This window comes from Phodopus roborovskii, unplaced genomic scaffold, assembly GCF_943737965.1.
Source record: "Phodopus roborovskii unplaced genomic scaffold, PHOROB, whole genome shotgun sequence".
Lineage (NCBI taxonomy): Eukaryota > Metazoa > Chordata > Mammalia > Rodentia > Cricetidae > Phodopus > Phodopus roborovskii.
The window spans coordinates 459,764-480,080 of NW_026126549.1; the positions used below are offsets into that span (position 1 = coordinate 459,764).

At 39.5% G+C, this 20,317-nt stretch overlaps 1 protein-coding gene and 1 long non-coding RNA gene across 3 annotated transcripts in view; one reads left to right on the top strand and one right to left on the bottom strand.

The window, feature by feature from the left end:
- Window positions 1-3,844, bottom strand: part of LOC127234104 (uncharacterized) — a 128,028-nt gene extending 124,184 nt beyond the window's left edge. Inside the window, exon 1 of the long non-coding RNA XR_007835550.1 lies at window positions 3,732-3,844. This is a non-coding gene — a long non-coding RNA (uncharacterized LOC127234104). The remainder of the gene's footprint in view (window positions 1-3,731) is intronic.
- The window catches only part of LOC127234093 (protocadherin beta-4), a 98,703-nt gene extending 86,615 nt beyond the window's left edge, over window positions 1-12,088 (top strand). The window contains exons 3-4 of one of the 2 annotated variants that reach the window (XM_051200822.1): window positions 4,141-4,226; window positions 11,644-12,088. In XM_051200822.1, coding sequence (XP_051056779.1) covers window positions 4,141-4,226; window positions 11,644-12,088 — 531 coding nt within the window. The remainder of the gene's footprint in view (window positions 1-4,140; window positions 4,227-11,643) is intronic. The other variant, XM_051200821.1, reaches the window with a different exon arrangement.
- Window positions 12,089-20,317: the final 8,229 nt, after the last annotated feature.

Consider the following 20,317-nt stretch of genomic DNA (forward strand, 5'->3'; position numbering starts at 1 on the left):
TTGGAAATACCATAACAGGAACCATTTATGTGTTAACACTTTCACAAGAACATATACTGTCAATGTTCAGATTCTCAGTTCAAAAACAATTCAATTTTAGTTTGCTGTAATTTATCTCCTACTAATTTTCTAAAACTTTTTATTAAATATTTTATGTAAGCTTTCCCCTTTTTGGCAAATAAACACTTCTAGAACCTTTTCGGTTCTTCTAATTTTTAAAAAAATATTTGTTGGAAATGTAATATGTGTTATTATCTGTAATTTTTCCTCTTAGAATATATTACAAGGACATACTTGTACAGCATTATTAACATTACATAGCCATTTTAAAAATTAGGAGTGAGTCAGGGTAGCTGACGAAATTTACCAAATTATATAGTTTGTACAGGACATTTAAATCCCCCTAATCTATTCTGTTTTCTTTTTTACCTCTTGAAGCAGGTTCTCAAATATTAGTGCAGGGTAGCCTCAAATATGAAATCTTTGTGTCTCTTCTTCTTGAGTATTGGGACTACAGGTAGTATGTAGTAAGTGTATCAGTAAGTATCAGTAAGTGTAAGAATTTATTTGTGTTTTCATGATTTCCAGGTTAGAATTCAGGACTATCCATGGAGTGAGATTATGTGTCCTTGATAGATCTTGTGTTCTACACTCTGAGAACATTGCTACAAAAGAGACTTGAAATCTCACTATGCAAAACTCTAAAGTTCTACTATCCTTTAGTTTAACGTCACATTTTTGTTCAGCATGACTTGTATCAAAGACTAGAAAAAGTGTGTTAATATCTCCAAATCAAGTATCCATTTTCTAACTTGATTAACTTTTCTCTCTGTAGACACAGAACAGAGAATTCAACACTGTAAATACTAATAATACAGTCTCCATCTCATGATTAACTTTAACCTTCCAGTTTCTAGAGTGTTAATGGTGTTCTGGGAGACAAACATTTAATTGCCCTATCTCCAGGGACGATTTTTTAGCCATTTCCAGGAACATCATCCATCTGCTTTCTGTCATTAAACACATCTGTGCTGTCCTTTTTGCATTTTAATTTTGTGAGTTCTCAATATTATTACTTTCCTATCAGCTTTTAGGTATTTAGGATAACTGCATATTACCAGCACACATACCTTTCGGTTTTTATCTTTTGTGCTGGTTTCTTTTTCAACCATAGTTAGAACTTAAATTTTTAAAGATTCAACTTAAACAGCATTTTTCAACTCCAACTATCCCATCCATTCCTGGATGCTTTTAAACTTTCAATCGTAAACATCATTGATGAGCTTCTAGCATCTACTTCCAACAGTCTCCTCCTTCAGTAGCAATCATAAACTCCAGTTAAGGATACCCACCAAATTTCAGAGATGATGCTTGTTAAGGTTAAACAAGCAAAGGGCAGGTTTTTAGGCTCTATGACTAAAAGCTATCCTTATGATGCTTTATTCACATAACCATATGTTTTGTCACTACTCAGACATGGCATGAATTGGTTTCATCAGAGGTTAAATTTTTGCTCTCTTTAGGAAAGCAAATCTCTAACTTTTCTCCATGAACTTCTGTGTATTGTTGGGAGAATATTTTGGGAACCTGGCAGAGGTCAGAATTAGGAGTAAGAATGTGCTTTACACAAAACAGCATGTCTGTCTATCACTTACTGAATTTTTGTCACTTGCAAGAAACTGGAACAAAACTATGAATTTATATAATATGTTCCTTAACGTGTACCATCTACTGGCTCATTCAGTTTCGTAACCCTACGAGAACCTCTGGAAACTTTCCATGGACGTTTTTCTTTCCCTTTCCAACTGCGAAAGGCCTGGTAGGAAGGGATGTATTAAACTTAACAATATTCCTGAGATACTTAACAAATGCTTTTAAACAAGTACTAACATCACCATGTGCAATAGAGGAACACTAATGAAAAAATACACTAGTAACCGCATAAACAATAAATGTTTGTTTCTGGGGGACATTCGATGCAAATGGAATTTAAGTAGCATTCATCAAACTGTGAAAATCGGAGAAAACACATGGTGGCGCTGCAGGATAATGCTACTGAAAAGAAATTACATTAAATGCTGCAGACACTCAGCCCCAGTGAGCACGGAAAACTAGGAAGAAATAACAAGTCATGGAGGTGCTACCAAGAAACGGTTTATCCTTCGGATTCTGAGGATCCTGTGGACAAATAAAAGGGCACATTTTACAGAACTGCGTGGTGGAGCAGAAGTGATTCTTTCAAAAGCGTGCTGGAAAGGAGTAATGGAGAACCCACGGGAAAGCTGTCTGCAGACCAGGCAAGCAAGGCAAGTCCTGCTTCTCTTTGTTTTGCTGGGAATAGCTCAAGCACACGGTAGGCCTGGGAGACTTTCTGTGGTGGAGGAGATGCTGAGTGGGGCCTTAGTAGTCAATCTGGTAAAGGACCTGGGGCTTGAGTTGGGTGAACTGTCTTCACGCGGGGCTCAAGTGGTCTCTAAAGATAACAAACTGCCTTTGCAATTGAACATAAATTCAGGAGATTTGCTCCTAAGTGAACCTCTAGACAGGGAGGTGCTGTGTGGCTCCTCCGAGTTCTGCATGCTGCATTTCCAGGTGTTAATGAAAAATCCCTTACAGATTTTGCAAGTTGAGTTGGAGGTCAAGGATATCAATGACAACTCCCCAGTATTCTTGGAAAAGGAAATGGTTCTAGAAATCCCAGAGAATAGCCCTGTTGGTGCTGTGTTCTTACTAGAAAGTGCGACAGATTTAGATGTAGGAACCAATGCTGTGAAAAATTATGTGATAAGCCAGAACTCCCATTTTCATGTTACAATGAGAGTTAATCCTGATGGCAAGATATATCCAGAGTTAGTTTTGGACAAGGCACTGGATTACGAGGAGCAGCCTGAGCACAGTCTCATCCTCACTGCTTTGGATGGTGGGACTCCACCCAGGTCTGGGACTGCCTTGGTTCGGGTGGAAGTCATAGATATTAATGACAACTCCCCCGAGTTTGAGCACATGTTCTATGAAGTGAAGATTCCAGAAAATAACATCCTTGGCTCACTGGTTACCACTGTGTCAGCTTGGGATCTAGACTCCGGAATTAATGGTGAAGTATCCTATGCCTTTTCTCATGCATCAGAGGATATCCAAAAGAAATTTGCAATTAATAAAAACTCTGGAGAAATACGATTAATAGGATATTTGGACTTTGAAACAACTGAATCCTACTCAATAATTGTTAAAGCTACAGATCGGGGAGGACTTTTTGGGAAATCTACAGTAAGAATTCAGGTGATGGATGTTAATGACAATTTTCCTGAAATTGATGTGTCATCATTTACCAGTCCAATCCCAGAAAATACCCCGGATACTTTAGTTATGGTTTTTAGTATCCAAGACAAGGACTCAGGAGAGAACAGCAGAATAGTATGTTCTATTCCGGAGGACCTCCCGTTTGTGCTAAAGTCTTCGATTGAAAATTATTATCACTTAGAAACGGAGGGCTCACTGGACAGAGAAAGCAGAGCTGAGTACAACATCACCATCACGGTCACCGACCTGGGCACACCCAGACTCACAACCCAACACACCATAATTGTGCAGGTGTCTGATGTCAACGACAACGCCCCCGCCTTCACACAAACCTCCTACACCCTATTTGTTCAGGAGAACAACAGCCCCGCCCTGCACATAGGCACCATCAGCGCCACAGATTCAGACTCAGGCTCCAATGCCCACATCACCTACTCGCTGCTGCCCACCCACAACCCACAACTGGCCCTCTCCTCGCTTATCTCCATCAATGCAGACAATGGGCAGCTGTTCGCGCTTAGGGCTCTGGACTATGAGGCCCTGAAGACCTTCGAATTCCAAGTGGGAGCCACAGACCAAGGCTCTCCAGCACTCAGCAGCCAGGCCCTGGTGCGCGTGCTCGTGCTGGACTCCAATGACAACGCGCCCTTTGTGCTCTACCCTCTGCAGAACGCATCGGCACCTTGCACTGAGCTGCTGCCCAGGGCAGCAGAGCCGGGCTACCTGGTCACCAAGGTGGTGGCTGTGGACCGTGACTCTGGCCAGAATGCCTGGCTGTCCTTCCAGCTGCTCAAGGCCACGGAGCCAGGGCTGTTCAGTGTGTGGGCTCACAATGGCGAGGTGCGCACCTCCAGGCTGCTGAGTGAGCGTGATGCTCCCAAGCACAGGCTGCTGCTGCTGGTCAAGGACAATGGCAATCCTCAGAGGTCTGCCAGTGTCACTCTGCATGTGCTGGTGGTGGATGGTTTCTCTCAGCTCTACCTGCCTCTGCCTGAGGTGGCACACAGCCCCACACAGGAAAAAGACGTATTGACTTTGTACTTGGTCATTGCGTTGACGTCTGTGTCTTCGCTCTTCCTCTTGTTTGTGCTATTGTTTGTAGGGGTGAGGCTATGCAGGCGGGTCCAGGGCAGCCTCTATGGGTGGCTGCTCTGTTCCTGAGGGACACTTTCCTAGCCATCTGGTGGATGTCAGTGGTGCGGGGACACTGTCCCAGAGCTATCAGTATGAGGTGTGTCTGATGGGAGGTACTGGGACTGATGAGTTCAAATTTCTGAAGCCAATTTCCCCCAATCTACCACACCAGTTCCCTGGGAAAGAAATAGAGGAAAGTCCTACTCTCTACAATAGTTTGGGGTTATTTAGTGACCATAACTGATGGTATATCATATGTATTGCATCTTATGGCTATTCCATTCGATGAGTATTTCTCCCATTTTGCATGATCTTCAAATCTCCTAGTGTTTGCATCTTATTTTGTCCCTCCCACTTTTCAATTTATGTCAGCACTGGTAGTAAGATTGTAGTTTGTTTTGTGGCCAGTTCTCTAGGATGTCCTAACTTGTAACGAATTTTCCTCCTTAACACAAAATCACCCCCATCTGTCTTTTCCAGTTGCACTTTACCTTCACTTTGCTTATGATGAAATAAACAAACCACTTCAGGAACAATTGAAATGTTCAAGTGTACCATTCCTTGACTCCCTTTGTGGGATTTTTCTTGTGTCTTATTATTATGGATGCTATTTTTCAAGTAAGTTTGTTTTTAAAATCACGCTACCTTAGATATTATTTTAAATGTTTGTTACTATTGACTATAGTAATATATTGGAAAATTTATACTATGATACAACCATTAAGCTTTTTGAAAGGGAGACCATAGTGATTCTGGAGATGGCTCAGTGATAGGACTCCAAATAGTTCACAACACAAAATAAACAAGTGGGGACAGTGGTAGTCTATTTAATAATAAGCACATGAATACTGTAGCCACTTGCAGAATCTTGGAATATGAGGTTTTAATTTTACAAATGTTTTACTAATGTCACAAAAACAGAATGTAAGCCAGATGTACAGGTACCTAAAAAATAGTTTGGATAGAATAAAGTAAGCCTGTGAGATAATATATAAATTTGCTCATGTTCTCTCTGAAATAAATGAACATGCACTGAATACTAATTAACATGTAAAAACATGCTGTGTGTGTATTATCCAACATTCAAACCTAACAGGAAGAAATGTTTTGTTCTCAGTACTTAGCCTATTGTGAACTTGAGATTTACTATTTTACTATTGCTTAAACTTCCTGATATGGTCACAAGCCGCTAAGTCAGTCACAAACTCTACTGAAGAGTAGCATCCAAAAAGTTGGTGACCACTTTATTTTGGATGTATGAAAATGTCATACATGTGTAGCACTGAGAGTTTGAAGAGATCATTATTTATATTCTAATTTTAAAAAAATTAAGTTCAACTGACACACAGAGGGGAGTTTATCTTGTGTTGAGAGGGGGCAGTCTATAATGGCTCTTGCCCTTGATAGTCTGACAACTCTACAGGGAAAAATATAATGGATGGGAGATGAAGTTTCCAATAAGTTTCCTTAAAAGTCTAAAGTCTATACGTATAGGAGGAGGAAAATGTAGATGAGAAAATTAATTATCATGGAAAAGTAGTAAGGCATAAGGGTAATAGTGGGGGGAAGGACTAAGTGATGATGTTTCCAATCCAATCTTCCTCTTGAAGATATTTAACATTGTATATTTTTAAACTAATTTTTAATTAGTTAATTAACATGCCTCGAATGTCCAAGACAATTCAGTATTTATAATTTTTGAATGCTAGAATTTCATTATCAGCCCATTGGTCTATGCATCCAGGCAAAATGTGGATATGGGCTAGTTAAATTTAATTTCCCACTTTAAGAAGTAGAAGTTAAAGCGGGTTTTCTCCTTTAAATGAAAATGTCTTTGTATAGAGAACGAAAATCACAGAATAACAGTAAATCAAAACCAAGTATTAAGATTACCTCCTGTCATTATGGTACTGAGTGGGGGAATAGATTAGTGGAGGACCAATTAAAGCATTATAGCATGCCAGACATGATCCAAAGATTACAGAAGTAAAACAACAACAACAAAAATTAGTACATAATCACTTCACATGCATCAGTGTGTGTGTGTGTGTGTGTGTGTGTGTCTTCTATTACAATTTCAATTCCTATATGCTGATCTAAAGAAATAACATGCATCTACACAAAACCATTTACAAACAAATATCCATATTAGTGTTGTACTTAGTACTAAAAAGTTAAACACCCCAAATACACATCAACTGATAACTAGATAAACCAAATAAAGTATTTCCATATAATGAAATTGTTATAAATGAGCAATAAAATAAATGTAATACGATATACACTCTTAGTTACAGTTATATGACTGTGATGAAACACCATGACCAAAACAACTTGGGGAAGACAGGGTTTATTAGGCGTATGCTTCCTCATCAATGTTCATCACTGAAGGAAGTCAGGGCAGGGCCTCAAACAGCATAGGAACCTGGAGGCAAGAGCTGGCACAGAGGCCATTGAGGAGTGCTGCTTACTGGCTTGCTTTCCAAGGCTTGTTCAGCCTTGGAAGGATTTCCTACATTCCTTTGCTTTCACAATCCTCAAACTTCTTAACCAAGGTTGGTTTCATTTTCCTTGCAACAATTCTTTTGAAAGTGGTATTTTTAAGGGCATAAGAGATGTTTGCATACATTATGTAATGCTATATTACCAAATCAAAGAAAGGCAACTACACACTGCTTTGTAAAAGGCTTCCTCTTTTGTGTAACAGTGTCAATGCAAATGGCTATATAAATAGAGCAGCTTTGCTTCTTGTGGTCCTTCTAGACTTCACTCCAAGTGACTGTTCCAACATTCCCCATGGCAAACTTATAGTCTGTATGGCTGTAACTTCTCACTATCATATCTATATTCTAGATGGCTTTGGGAGAAGATGACTATTTATACCTCTTCTGTCCCAGACAAGAAAGTAGTAAACAAAAACTCTGCTCTCAGTCCATCTGTGAAATTGCCATGGTCAAGGGAGGCGCAAACAGATCAGCTCAGTTGCTGTGATAAAACATAACCAAGGGCAACTTATTTCTAAAAGTGCTTACCTTGAGGCTTATGTTTTTAGAGAGTTAGAGCCCATGATGGTGGAGCAAGTGTCTGGTGGCAGGAACAGCCTGAGAACTCACATCTTGATCTGCAAATTTGAGACAGAGAGAAAATAATGGGAATTTCATGAGTCTTTCTAAGCTTCAAAGTCTGCCCAAAGAGATACTCTTTCTCCAACAATCCATGGCTCCTAATCCTTCCCAAATAATTCCACCAACTGGGGACCAAATATTCAAACATAGGAGTCCAGAGCAGGCATTATCATTCAAACCACCCACACCATGTGTTTGGACACACATAGAAGCATGGTACACATTTTAGCAGATGTTTTCAGAGTCGTACACAAATACTGCCTTACATACAATGCACAATTTTACTATTTACTTTTTCCTCGAATTCAGATTATTTTCTGATGTTCCTCATTCTCATTTTCTTAAAATTCTGTTTGCCTTTCAAAGACTGATTTTAAACCCTGGGTCTTCTTTGTTTTAATAAAGATACCTATTTTCCTTTTTTCTGTAAGTGAACATTGGTTCTAGTATTCTGTGTACAAAAATTTTACAAATGCCCATGTATTTCCAAAATAAGAGTAGCACTTCTCCATGACCTACACAAGCACTCACTCGTATATTTTAAAGTATCCCTGGATTATTTACAATACCCAATGCCTGATAACAATGGAAAGTCTTACATACTCAATACAAATGAAATTTTGAGGATATGTTATGCTTTTTTGTTTTTATAATTTTATTGTTTTGGACTTAGGGATTGAATCTGAACCCCAATTAGCATACTGAACACATACCACTTCCAAGCTGCCTCCCTATATTTCGATTATTTTCCCTTAACATCTAGTTACTTCTTTATGTTTAAACCCATTAGTTTCTGTGGTAATGAACTTAGGAGGTAACACTATCAGCATCTTATTTTTAATAGGCAGGGAAACAAAGGTATATAATTTGACCAGGTCTATAGGTAATGAGTGATAGTACCAGGAATATATGTTGACATATTGGTTCCAAAACCTATATTCCCAAATATTACCCATGCCCTAGGTCATAGTTACTTATCTTTTCTATGTTTCCAATATTCTTTACCTATGCATTGTTATATTTTAAATGCTAGCTTATCAATTTTCCAGTTTGGAAGTTGTATAAAACAGATCATCTTATTTGCATCATATCTTCACACACACACACACACACACACACACACACACACACACATATATATATATATATATATATATACATATATGTAGATATGTGTATATGCATATGTGCACATGTGTTTTTAGATAATGTCCCACTACATAGTCTTCACTGGTATGGAGCTCACTATGTAGACCAGGCAGACCTCAGACTCTTAGAGATGCCCCTGCCTCTGAGTTCTGGGATTAAAGGCATGCACCACTATACCCTAATATTTTATAAATATAAAATCAAGAAATCTAATGCTTCCATAGTTTAAGTTAACTGCTAGCAAAAGTAGTATGTTTTATATTTTTCCTGACTTACATGAGAGAGAGTACAATGTAATGGAGTTACTAGTTATATTATGGACTCATCCCAACAAATATTTACCAGAGAGGAAGTATATATTTGCAACTACTAAAGAGTTGTCTAGAAATAAATATTATTTATTTATTTGGGGGAATTTTAATGATCCTGTTTTGAGTTGGACATTCAAAGAATGAGTTGTTTGATTGGGAGTGTGGACTTTGTTTGGACCCTAATCCAAACAAGCCAACAAGAGACATTTTGTAGAAAAGTAGGAGAGTCCAAAAAGACTGAATTGTAAGTTATATCTAAGAATTATTTCTAAATATGTCAATTATGGTAATAATGGTATAATTATATTTGAAGGGAATTGGTAACTAGAAATAATGAATATTTAGAGATATACATAGTCTATGTGAAACTTACTTTTGAATATTCTAGATAGGTGTATTTACAGATTGATTTGGGAGAAAAATATTAAATGAAAAAATTCACAGAGACACATGGTGGCGCTATAGGATAAGATGAAATAGTGCATAGGCGGCTCTGTGTGTTCTGCCGTCCAGAGGACGAGAGAACAGCCAATTCATTGAGAAAGGCGATATTTCAGGAGATTCACCTACAGAGCTGCCAAGGGATTTTCAATAGAAAAATCGGATCTTCGTCTCTCCAAATTGGGACGAAATTTAATTTTGGAACAAAGGAGGTCAACTGCAGGAACTATGGGAACTAGAAGGACGCTCATTCTGTGGAAAAGGCAAGTCTTGGTTTTCTTTGTTTTGCTGGGATTGTCTTGGGCGAGTACCGACTCTTTGCACTATTCTGTAGAGGAGGAAACAGAAGCTGGCTCTTTTGTGGCTAATCTGGCAAGGGATCTGGGCCTGGGGGTTACGGAGCTGTCCTCCAGGGAGGCCAGAGTAGTGTCAGATGATAATAAAAAGCATTTACACCTTGATTTGCTGACCGGAGATATGCTCTTGAGTGAGAGACTGGACCGGGAAGAGCTGTGTGGCTCCACCCAGCCCTGCATGATGCCTTTTCAGGTGGTACTGGAAAACCCTCTACAGTTTTATCGAGCTGAGCTGCATGTCAGAGATATAAATGATCACCCCCCCATGTTCCTGGATAAGGAAATAACTATTAAAATACCAGAAAGTGCAACTATTGGATCCACATTCTTAATGGAGAATGCACAAGATCTGGACATAGGAAGCAACAGTCTACAGGACTACAGCATTGGCCCCAATTCTCATTTCTATGTTAAAAGTCATGATAATGGTAATGGAAAGATATATCCGGAGCTGGTTCTAGACAGAGCTTTAGACCATGAGGAGGAATCTGAGCTTAGATTGACACTTACAGCACTGGATGGTGGGTCTCCACCCAGGTCTGGGACAACATCCATTCTCATAAAGGTATTGGATATCAATGATAATGTTCCTGAGTTTGCCGAGAGTTTATATGAGGTTCAGGTCCCAGAAGACATGCCCATTGGTTCCAGTATTATTGCCATCTCTGCTAAAGATTTAGATTCAGGAAATTATGGGACAATATCATATTCATTTTTGCATACATCAGAAGTTATTAGAAAAACCTTCGACATCAACCCAGCATCTGGGGAAGTCAACCTGAGGTCATTACTGGATTTTGAAGTAATACAATCCTATTCTGTAAATATCCAAGCAACAGATGGTGGAGGTCTTTCAGCAAAATGCACTCTTTTAGTCAAAGTATTAGATATTAATGACAATGCTCCAGAAGTGACCATGTCATCAATTACAAAGACAATTCCAGAGAATGCTTCCGAGACCCTGGTCGCTCTTTTCAGTGTCCGAGATCAAGACTCTGGGGACAATGGAAAAATTCTTTGCTCTATTGAGGATGACCTTCCATTCATCCTGAAACCCACCTTCAAGAACTTTTTCACTCTACTTACTGAAAAAGCACTGGACAGAGAGAGCAGAGCTGAGTACAACATCACCATCACAGTCACTGACATGGGCACACCCAGGCTCACAACCCAGTACACCATAACAGTGCAGGTGTCCGATGTCAACGACAACGCCCCCGCCTTCACACAAACCTCCTACACCCTGTTTGTCGAGGAGAACAACAGTCCTGCCCTGCACATAGGCACCATCAGTGCCATAGACTCAGACTCAGGCTCCAATGCCCACATCACCTACTCGCTGCTGTCCACCCACGACCCGCAGCTGGCCCTCTCCTCTCTCATTTCCATCAATGCTGACAACGGGCAGCTGTTCACGCTCAGAGCTCTGGACTATGAGGCCCTACAGACTTTCGAGTTCCGCGTGGGAGCCACAGACCAAGGTTCGCCTGCACTCAGCAGCCAAGCGCTGGTGCGCGTGCTCGTGCTGGACGCCAATGACAATGCGCCCTTCGTGCTCTACCCTCTGCAGAATGCCTCTGCTCCCTGCACTGAGCTGCTGCCCAGGGCGGCAGAACCAGGCTACCTGGTCACCAAGGTGGTGGCAGTGGATCGTGACTCTGGCCAGAATGCCTGGCTGTCCTTCCAGCTGCTCAAGGCCACGGAGCCAGGGCTGTTCAGTGTGTGGGCTCACAATGGTGAGGTGCGTACTGCCAGGCTGCTGAGCGAGCGCGATGCTCCCAAGCACAGGCTGTTGCTGGTGGTCAAGGACAATGGCAATCCTCAGAGGTCTGCCAGTGTCACTCTGCATGTGCTGGTGGTGGATGGCTTCTCTCAGCCCTACCTGCCTCTGCCGGAGGTGGCACAGGAACCCGCACACGACGAAGATGCACTCACGCTGTATCTGGTCATTGCCTTGGCTTCTGTATCTTCTATCTTCCTCTTGTCTGTGCTGTTGTTCGTGGGTGTGAGGCTGTACAGGAGGACCAGGGCGGCCTCTATGGGTGGTTGCACAGTGCCTGAGCGACACTTTCCTGGCCACCTAGTGGATGTCAGTGGGGCAGGAACCCTGTCCCAGAGCTACCAGTATGAGGTGTGTCTGATGGGAGGTACTGGGACAAATGAATTCAAATTCCTGAAGCCGGTCATCCCCAGTCTTCAACTTCACGAAACCAGTTCTAATATGCAAGAAAAGGAAAACTTTACGGATAGTCTTGGATTTAATATACAATGAAAAATCTCCTTTAAAGTCTTAATATTTTTTTCTTTTATTAATAGATTGCAGATGCTTTTTTTCTTAGTCTGTAATGAATTTTATGTTTTGTTGATGCTGCATGCGTTTTCATTTTTTCTTTTATTAATAGATTGCAGATGCTTTTTTTTCTTAGTCTGTAATGGATTTGATGTTTTGTTGGTGCTGCATGCGTTTCGTTTTTCTCACAGTAGTTTTAAAAATCTTTATGGGGCTACAGTGACGTAAAGAAACAATCTGCACCTTTTGTTTTGTTTGTTTTTGTTGAAGTTATGTGTTAATAGTTCTGCTGTTTATTATGCAAGACACAGAAATGGAAGCGCTGGTTAAAGTATTGAGAGTAAATGTGTTGAGCTGATGTTTACTGTCCCTGGGAGGGAGAAAGGTGAGTAGCGAACTAAAAGGGGGCAAATGTTACCATATACGAGAGTTACTCCAACATACTGTTAAATCCCAGCAAGCAGAGATTTTAAATGCTGCTGCATCTGCTTAGAAGTTATATTGGGTCATTCACAGTATTTTCTATTAGATTTTTTTTCATCATAAAAGATGTAAAATGCTATCCCTTCATATACAGTCGTAGAGCCTTTGTGTCCTAGTATTTTCAAGAATTGATTTCTGTTCATGTGACCTACATTTAATATTAATTGCTCTAGAAAGTTTTCCTTATCTATTTTCTAAAGATGCTTTCTAATTCTCAAAATATTCTATGTCTTGATCCTGCTGTTTTCTCATTTTTAAATACACCATTTTGTTGGCTTGGTTAAAATTGATGATGTTCTACATCATTTATTGCAAAAGCAGATAAGATCATTATCTTGTTCTAAATGAAATAGTTTTCTTTTTTTTCCAGAACAATATAAAAACTTCCTAGGAATTAAAATAAAGATTTTAAAATGATTTATTTTTTATTTTATGTGCATTGATATTTTGCCTGCATGTATGTCTCAGTGAGGGTGGCAAATCCCTGGAATCCCCTGGAATTACAGACAGTTGTGAGCTGCCAAGTGGGTGCTGGGGATTGACTTTGGGCCCCCTGGAAAAGCTACCAGTGCTCTTAATTGCTGAGCCATCTCTCTGGCCCCTGAAATAAAATTTTAAACAGTTAAAAAAGACTTAGATTTACTCATTCTCACCATTAATAAAAGTGAATATAAGCCAAGCATGGAGGCACATATCCATAATCCCAGCCCTTGGCAAGTGGGGATAGAGAAAAATCAATTCAGCATTGCTTTGGGCTACATAGTGAGAGCTTCCCTTAAATGGAAATAAAGAAGGAAAGAGGGTCGATATGCTGGCATATTTCTATAATCCAGGCACCTGAGAGACTGTGGAATGTAAAGCCAGCCTGAACTCTGAGACACGTTCTCAAAAATTAAAAAAACAAGCAGTGGAGAATTAGAATTGGAATCCTGTAACTGGAGGCACGGAGGCAGGAAGTTGTCACAAACTGGCAGGCAGGTGCTATGACATGCTGTGGACATGACATAGCAGGACACCCATGCTATGCAGTGCATTCAATACCAGCTTTTACTACAGAGTGAGATGCCATTTCTAAAGGATCCACTGTGATCTTAAAAACAAGAAGGAAATGTGTAAATATAATGTCTAGTTGTGTGGGCCTAGCAGATAGATATAAAGCCTTGACTTCACTCTCAACTCTCAGCAAAAAAGAGTAAATATGGGAATGTGTGCACACTGAACATTTTAGATGCCCAAAGTTCAATTTTAATTTTCAGCATGCACAGAAAAGTAACTTTAAAATATTATTAATAATTTTTAATCTCTCTGAGATAGATAGGTCTATATTTTTGATTGGGAAATGACTCATATTTGACATTGTAAGGTCTAATTTCTGTAGATGGACAGTTCAGTAGAGGAGTATAGACAGATGTTCATAGCTACAATGCAGTGTGGATATATGGCTAACATTAAGTCCAAATATGCATTGACAGGAAGCAATTAGCTAGTATATACTAGTATATACACTATATACACTAGTATATACACTGGGCAGTGGTGGTGCACACACCGAGGCCTGCTCTACAGTATAAATTCCAGGGCAGCCAGGACTGTACAGAAAAACTCTGTCTTGAAAAGAAAAAGACACTGGTAGATTATCAGTTCAAATTTGTTGTTGAAATGTAGACAAATAGATAATTGCAAAGTGTAAATTTTCCTGGGGCCATTTAGAATCTTGGGAAATTAAAACCTTTATGTCAGTGATTTATATAATGGAAACCAAACTACCATATGGAATCATTTGCAGAATCCCTTCTCATTAGTCAGCATGGATCCTTAAAAGCAATATTTGTGAGATAAGAGTAAACTGGAACCACATCAGCCCATGTGTGTTTTAGCCTTGAACTTGACTTTTTAGCCTTAAACTTAATTAACTATCACTGACAGGCTATTTAGGTCCTGATAAAATCAAATGCAAAATAAATTATGACCTAAACCGGGTGGTGTTAGTGCATGCCTTTAATCTCAGCACTCAGGAGGCAGAGGCAGGTGGATCTCTGTGAGTTCTAGCCTAGCCTGGTCTACAGAGCAAGTTTCAGGACAGGCTTCAAAGCTACACAGAGGAACCTTGCCTTGGAAAAAACAAATAAGTAAATAAAAGCATAGATTATTCACCCTTTTGCTTTGCATCTTAATGCTCTATACTTGACAACTGCTCACCCTAGGAAACATGAAACTATGAATGAGAGTCAGCAGGAAACAAAACAATGCTAAAGATGCCTGCAAAGAATGTAAAATTATCATCATTATCAGGCAATCCACAATATACTAAAAATGTTAACTGAAATAGAAGTTAACCTGAAAATGTACAAGTAACAAAAAAAAAAAACTGTAAAATATGACAGATGGGGAGCTAAAGAGATTGACTCAGGCATTAAGAGTGGGATTCCATTCCCACTACCCATACCTGTCTGTTCAACTGTACTTCTAGCTCCAGGGAAACTGACTCCCTCTTCTGACCTCTGCCAGCACCTGCACTCACACAGGTATATATCCACATGCAGACACATCAACACTAACATGACATCTTCGATAAGGACAAAATTAAACTTCCATAATGTAAAACACATTAATCAAAATTTAAAACAGTATAGAAAACAATAAAAACACAGCAAAATGTTTAGCCACATAAAAGATGTTCAAATACAATTCATACATATGTAACTCAAAATGTTAATACAATGAAAACACAAGAGGAGATTATTGAAAACACAGGCAGAGTAAAAGGGACATACAAAGAGAGAGATGAGGTTTTCTCTCCTTTTTTTTTAGTGTTTTGAGACAGGGTTTCTTTGTGAAGTCCTGGGCATCCTGGAACTCACTCTATAGATCAGGCTGGCCTTAAACTCACAGATCTTCCTGCCTTGGCCTCCTGAGTACTAGGGTTAAAGGTATACACTACTACTGCCCACCAAGACAGATGAGCAAATATTAACTGGAACAGTATTTGAAGAAATAAATAGTAGGGGACTTATAGAATTAATGAAACATCAGCAAACAAATCTAAGAGATTGCTATAAATCTAAAAGAAAACATTACAGAGATGCTTGTGTCTATAAGCATCATAGTGTAATCTCATAAAACCAAAGAAAAAGAAAAATTTTATTTTAAAAATACCACAGAAAAGAGAAATTTAACTTCAAGATATGACAATTACACTGTCCAATCTGATCCATGTTTCTCAGTAGAAGCAATGGAAAATAAGAAGCCTTCAATGTTCTAACAGAAGTTAACGAATCATTCTACCTTGTCATTTTATAGAGTCATCAAAGGAGAAAATCGAACAAACTTGATATCATTTTAGTTTTAACTATTAAAGATCACAGGGAAGAATCAGAATAAATACATTTCCTCTTTATTGACCCATACCTAGTTCAGATGAGGTCTAGGAGTTTGACCTGTCTCTTTTTCTAGTCTCTAGCCACATTATTTCTCTCTTCTTCTCTTGATAAAGTCTAACAGTGTGGTCCAGACTAGGTTCAAACTGTCTCAGCTTCTCCAGTGCAGGAATTACGTGTGGTAAAAATCTTGCTGTACCTGTCTGAAGGTCAGAGAATAGAGCGTGCCACTAGATAACTACAGAGGTCTGGAAGTCTGTACAGATAGACAGGAAGTGAGCTAGCTGGGCATAAACAGGATATAATCAGGGAGAAAGAGGAGCTAAGTTTTCTGCTGAGACTCAAAGACAGCAAGGTGTAGCGGTGGCTTGCTCATTCTCACTCATCTCTCAGAATTTTCCTCTATATCTGACTCCTATTTTTTATTATCTAGACCAATGAAGAACTCAATTTATAATTATGAGTGTGAAAGAGGTAAACTAAACTCAAAGGCTTCACTTCTAATAAATCACACTTAGGAGAAATTGTATGAATGTGACAAAGTTCTCATCCAACTCTTATCAGAGAGAAACTATAACAGTAAAGGTTATGGAAAAGCTTTCAGAACAAATCCAGTCCCCTGGCCTCTAGTTCTTGTGTTGTTAGCAAAAACTCCAAAACAAACTTCCTCTTAGATTCAGTTACTGTGTTTGACCACAAAGAATATCCAGGATCTTGGTTCCTGGTATCTATGTACAATAGACTACCTCCAAAAGATGGACAAAGCTACAGGAACCACAGAAGGCTCCCTCCCAACACCAACCAATGAGAACAGGCTACCTGCAAGTAACAGACAAAGCCATAGAAACCACCAAATATTCCCACCTAAAGCCAACCAATGAAAAATACTAACAAACCAGTTGCACTGACTCTGGGAAATTCCCCTAATTGTTCCCCAAATGCCAACCAATCAGGATCTGACCCATACCTACTGATGTAATCTCCTGGCAATAGACGAGGGACTGAATTCAGTCCCTCTGGAGGCTATTGCGTCAGCCTGCTAGACAAGTCCTTATGAGTAGGATTAAACAATAAAACCTTACATTTGCAGTTCGGTGAATCTGTCTCCTTGGTGGTGTTCGAGACTTGGGCACAACAAATGTGCATCATCATGCCTGATTCCACATTCATTTCTACTCTAGAATGTCAACATAGGACTACAAGTATTTTCTAGAAGTGGTAGTCTCTTATGGCTATATAGTCTCTCCTCTTTTCCTTGTCACTGTCTCCCTCTGCCAACAGGACTCTCCAGAAATGAGTACAAGTACAAACAAGAGGCCTTTGTGCATGAAAATTAAGTGCTGTACCACTGTGATACATCCTCCCAAATCAGAAATTCAAGCATTCTTAAGTTGTGTTTTAATATTTTTCTTGGAGGATTTCAAACACCATTTATGTCAATTAGTCCCAAATTTGTCACTTGTGTTAATATATTATTTATGATTTATTAAAGCTTGCCTGATGATTCAGAAAGCAAAGTCAGCCACAAGCCATAGAAGCCAGGCAACACCTTTAATAACGGCAGCCAGAAGCTAGGAGGGGGTGGTACACACCTTTAATCCTATGACTCAGGATTAAGAGGTAGTTGAATCTCTCTGAGTTCAAGGCCACCCAGGGATAAACAAGATTGAATCAGTCTAAAAGAGTAATAGATCAGATGCCTTTAATCCCAGCACTAGAAGGGTATAAAAAATAGAAACAGGGTCTTCAGTATTCAATATGGGCATTCTCATGCTCCAGTCACATTGAGAATTGAGAATAGGAACACCCCAGCCCTGTTAGAGGTAAGAGCTCTCTGGTAGCTTGGCTACTTTGCTTTTTCTGTTCTTCTACTTGAAGTTTGAACCCCAATATCAGCCTTTGAATCTTTTATTTTTCTTGTTATAGTCACTGAAGCTCACTTCTTTTCTCAGTTTCATTTATATGATGGAAGATCATGTATGTGACTATAGGGATGTTCTGCAGTCACCTTAAATTTTTTAATACCCTACATGGGTTTTAACGTAACATTTCCCCTTCCCCTAAACTGAAAGAATACTTTCCCTCTGACTGCATGCATATCCCCCTTCTGTATCTTCTTTCTGTGTTAACACCATCAGTTAACAGCACTGATATCATTTAATACTTAAATCTTATAAATTTTCCCTTATTTTAACACTCCACAGATGAGTGATCTTTCACTTCATCCCATACTATCTTCTAGTTTGGGTGCAAATGTATCACAACATTTTCTCTTTTTTATGTTTTTTTATTTTACATATCAATCCCAGTTCCCTCTTCCTCCCATATTCCTCCACCCCTGCCATCCCATCCCCCCTCCATTGCACAGGGAGGGTGATGCCTTCCAGGAGGGATCATCAGAATCTGTCAAGTCATTTGGAGTCAGGTCTAGGCCCTCCTCCCTACCTCTAGGCTAAGGGAGTATCCCTCAATGGGGAGTGCGCTCCCAAAGTCCCTTTATGCACCAGGGATACATCCTAGTTCCACTATCTGAGGTTCCTTAGTCTGCCCAGGCCTTCTAACTGAGACCCATGTTCAGGGAACTAGGATACAAAGAGGATTATAAGAGATTCATACAAGGTCCCTCACAGAAGGGGAAAGGAACAAGAGCTCCTGAGCATATTGGGAATTGAGAGGGAGCAGTGAGTGGAGAGGGAGTTAGAAGAAAGATGAGGGGCAGAGAGGGGGACGAATAGATGAGGGGGGAGGAGATATACCACAATAGAGGGAGCCATTATAGGTTTGAAGAGAAAACTGCATCACAACATTTTCAATTGAGGCCAGTGTCATTTTCTACCTCTATTATTGCAACCATCTCTTACCTGTGTCCAGTTTTTTATATTATTCCTTCCTATTTTATTCTCACTCTGAAACAGGTTTGTCTTTAAAAATAAAACATTGAATATATAACTTTTCTGTTGAGAACTCTTAAACAGTCTTGTATTCCCACTGACATGCCTTATACACTCTTTGCTTGCTTTTCTAATTTCAACTTTTACCAAATCCATCTTGCTCTGTGCTACTGCTGTGATCTTATTTCAGTTGTTTTGAAACAAAGCTCTCATTTTATGTTTGTAGCATCATCATGTTTTTACTTTCCTGGAGACCAGGGCTTCACTTGTGATCTCTTACCACTAGCTCAGTCAGATGTAATTTTTGTTCATATTACTTCCACTTATTTTTCATGTATCAGTTTAGATAGAATATACTTTCTCCAGGAAAGACTTCTCCACCTCCAAATATTGGTTAGTTGATCCTCAACTATAATCTTATATTAGCATGAGCCTTTCTCATCAAGGCAGTCATTCTGCTTCATGTTAAATGTTTGTTTTCCTTCTCTCCTTTTCAAGGCAGAAATAGCTTCTGCCTGATTATCATTCATTCCCTGATTCTTACCACCATCACTAGCTCAAGTATGCTTAATAAACACTCACTGAGCAAATCAGGACTTAGATAAGTAAAATTATTAGAACCATGCCTTTGGAAGCCCCGGATGTGCAAAATGGTGAAGGTCAATCTACAGCATTTTGTTTTAAGAATCTGTACATATCATACTCTATTCTCTAGCATTTACTTTGTACTGCAGCGAGGCAAGTCTCCTATGAAGTGTTCCTATGGAAATGGTACCATTACCCAAAACACCCAACTTTATATCAAACAACTATTTACACATACCAGACTCAACTTCAAGTGCATAAAAACACCCTTCCAGGCTTTTCTAAGGGCATTTAATAATGGCTAGGAGAGATCTGTTTGTTTCCATTTTCATTTGCTGAAGAAACTCTTGCTCATCTTCGTAAAAACCAATGGCATGCCAGCTCTCTGAACTATCTTTAATTTTGCAGTTGTCTTCAAGGGGAGACCATGAACTATTAGAAACAAGGATTCCATTGTAAACCATTTCATCAGCGCAGCTCTATCAGATAGCAATTTGTTGTGTTAATCACAAAAGCTACAACTCAGGAATGGAAATGGAAATGAAGAAAATAAAATTTAGGTTCATTAACAAATAGATTCGATAAATTAGTATTTTTGTCTCAAACTTACCCAGCTTTGTCTGAAACCTGACTGCATAGTCACATGGTGGCGATACAGGATAAGACGGGAAATGGTTTCCTAACAGCAGCTCAGTTTTCCCTTAAGGAGAGGAAGTGAAAGCCCCGGATCAAACAGCACACAGGCTGTCTGAACCGGCAGGGCACCGACAAGACCCTCCAGAAAGGAGTGCACATCTATAAATTCCCAAAGGTCCAGACAGGGAGAGCCACTCTCTGGGCTGCCGGAGATTGAGTTGTGGCACATAACAGCAGCA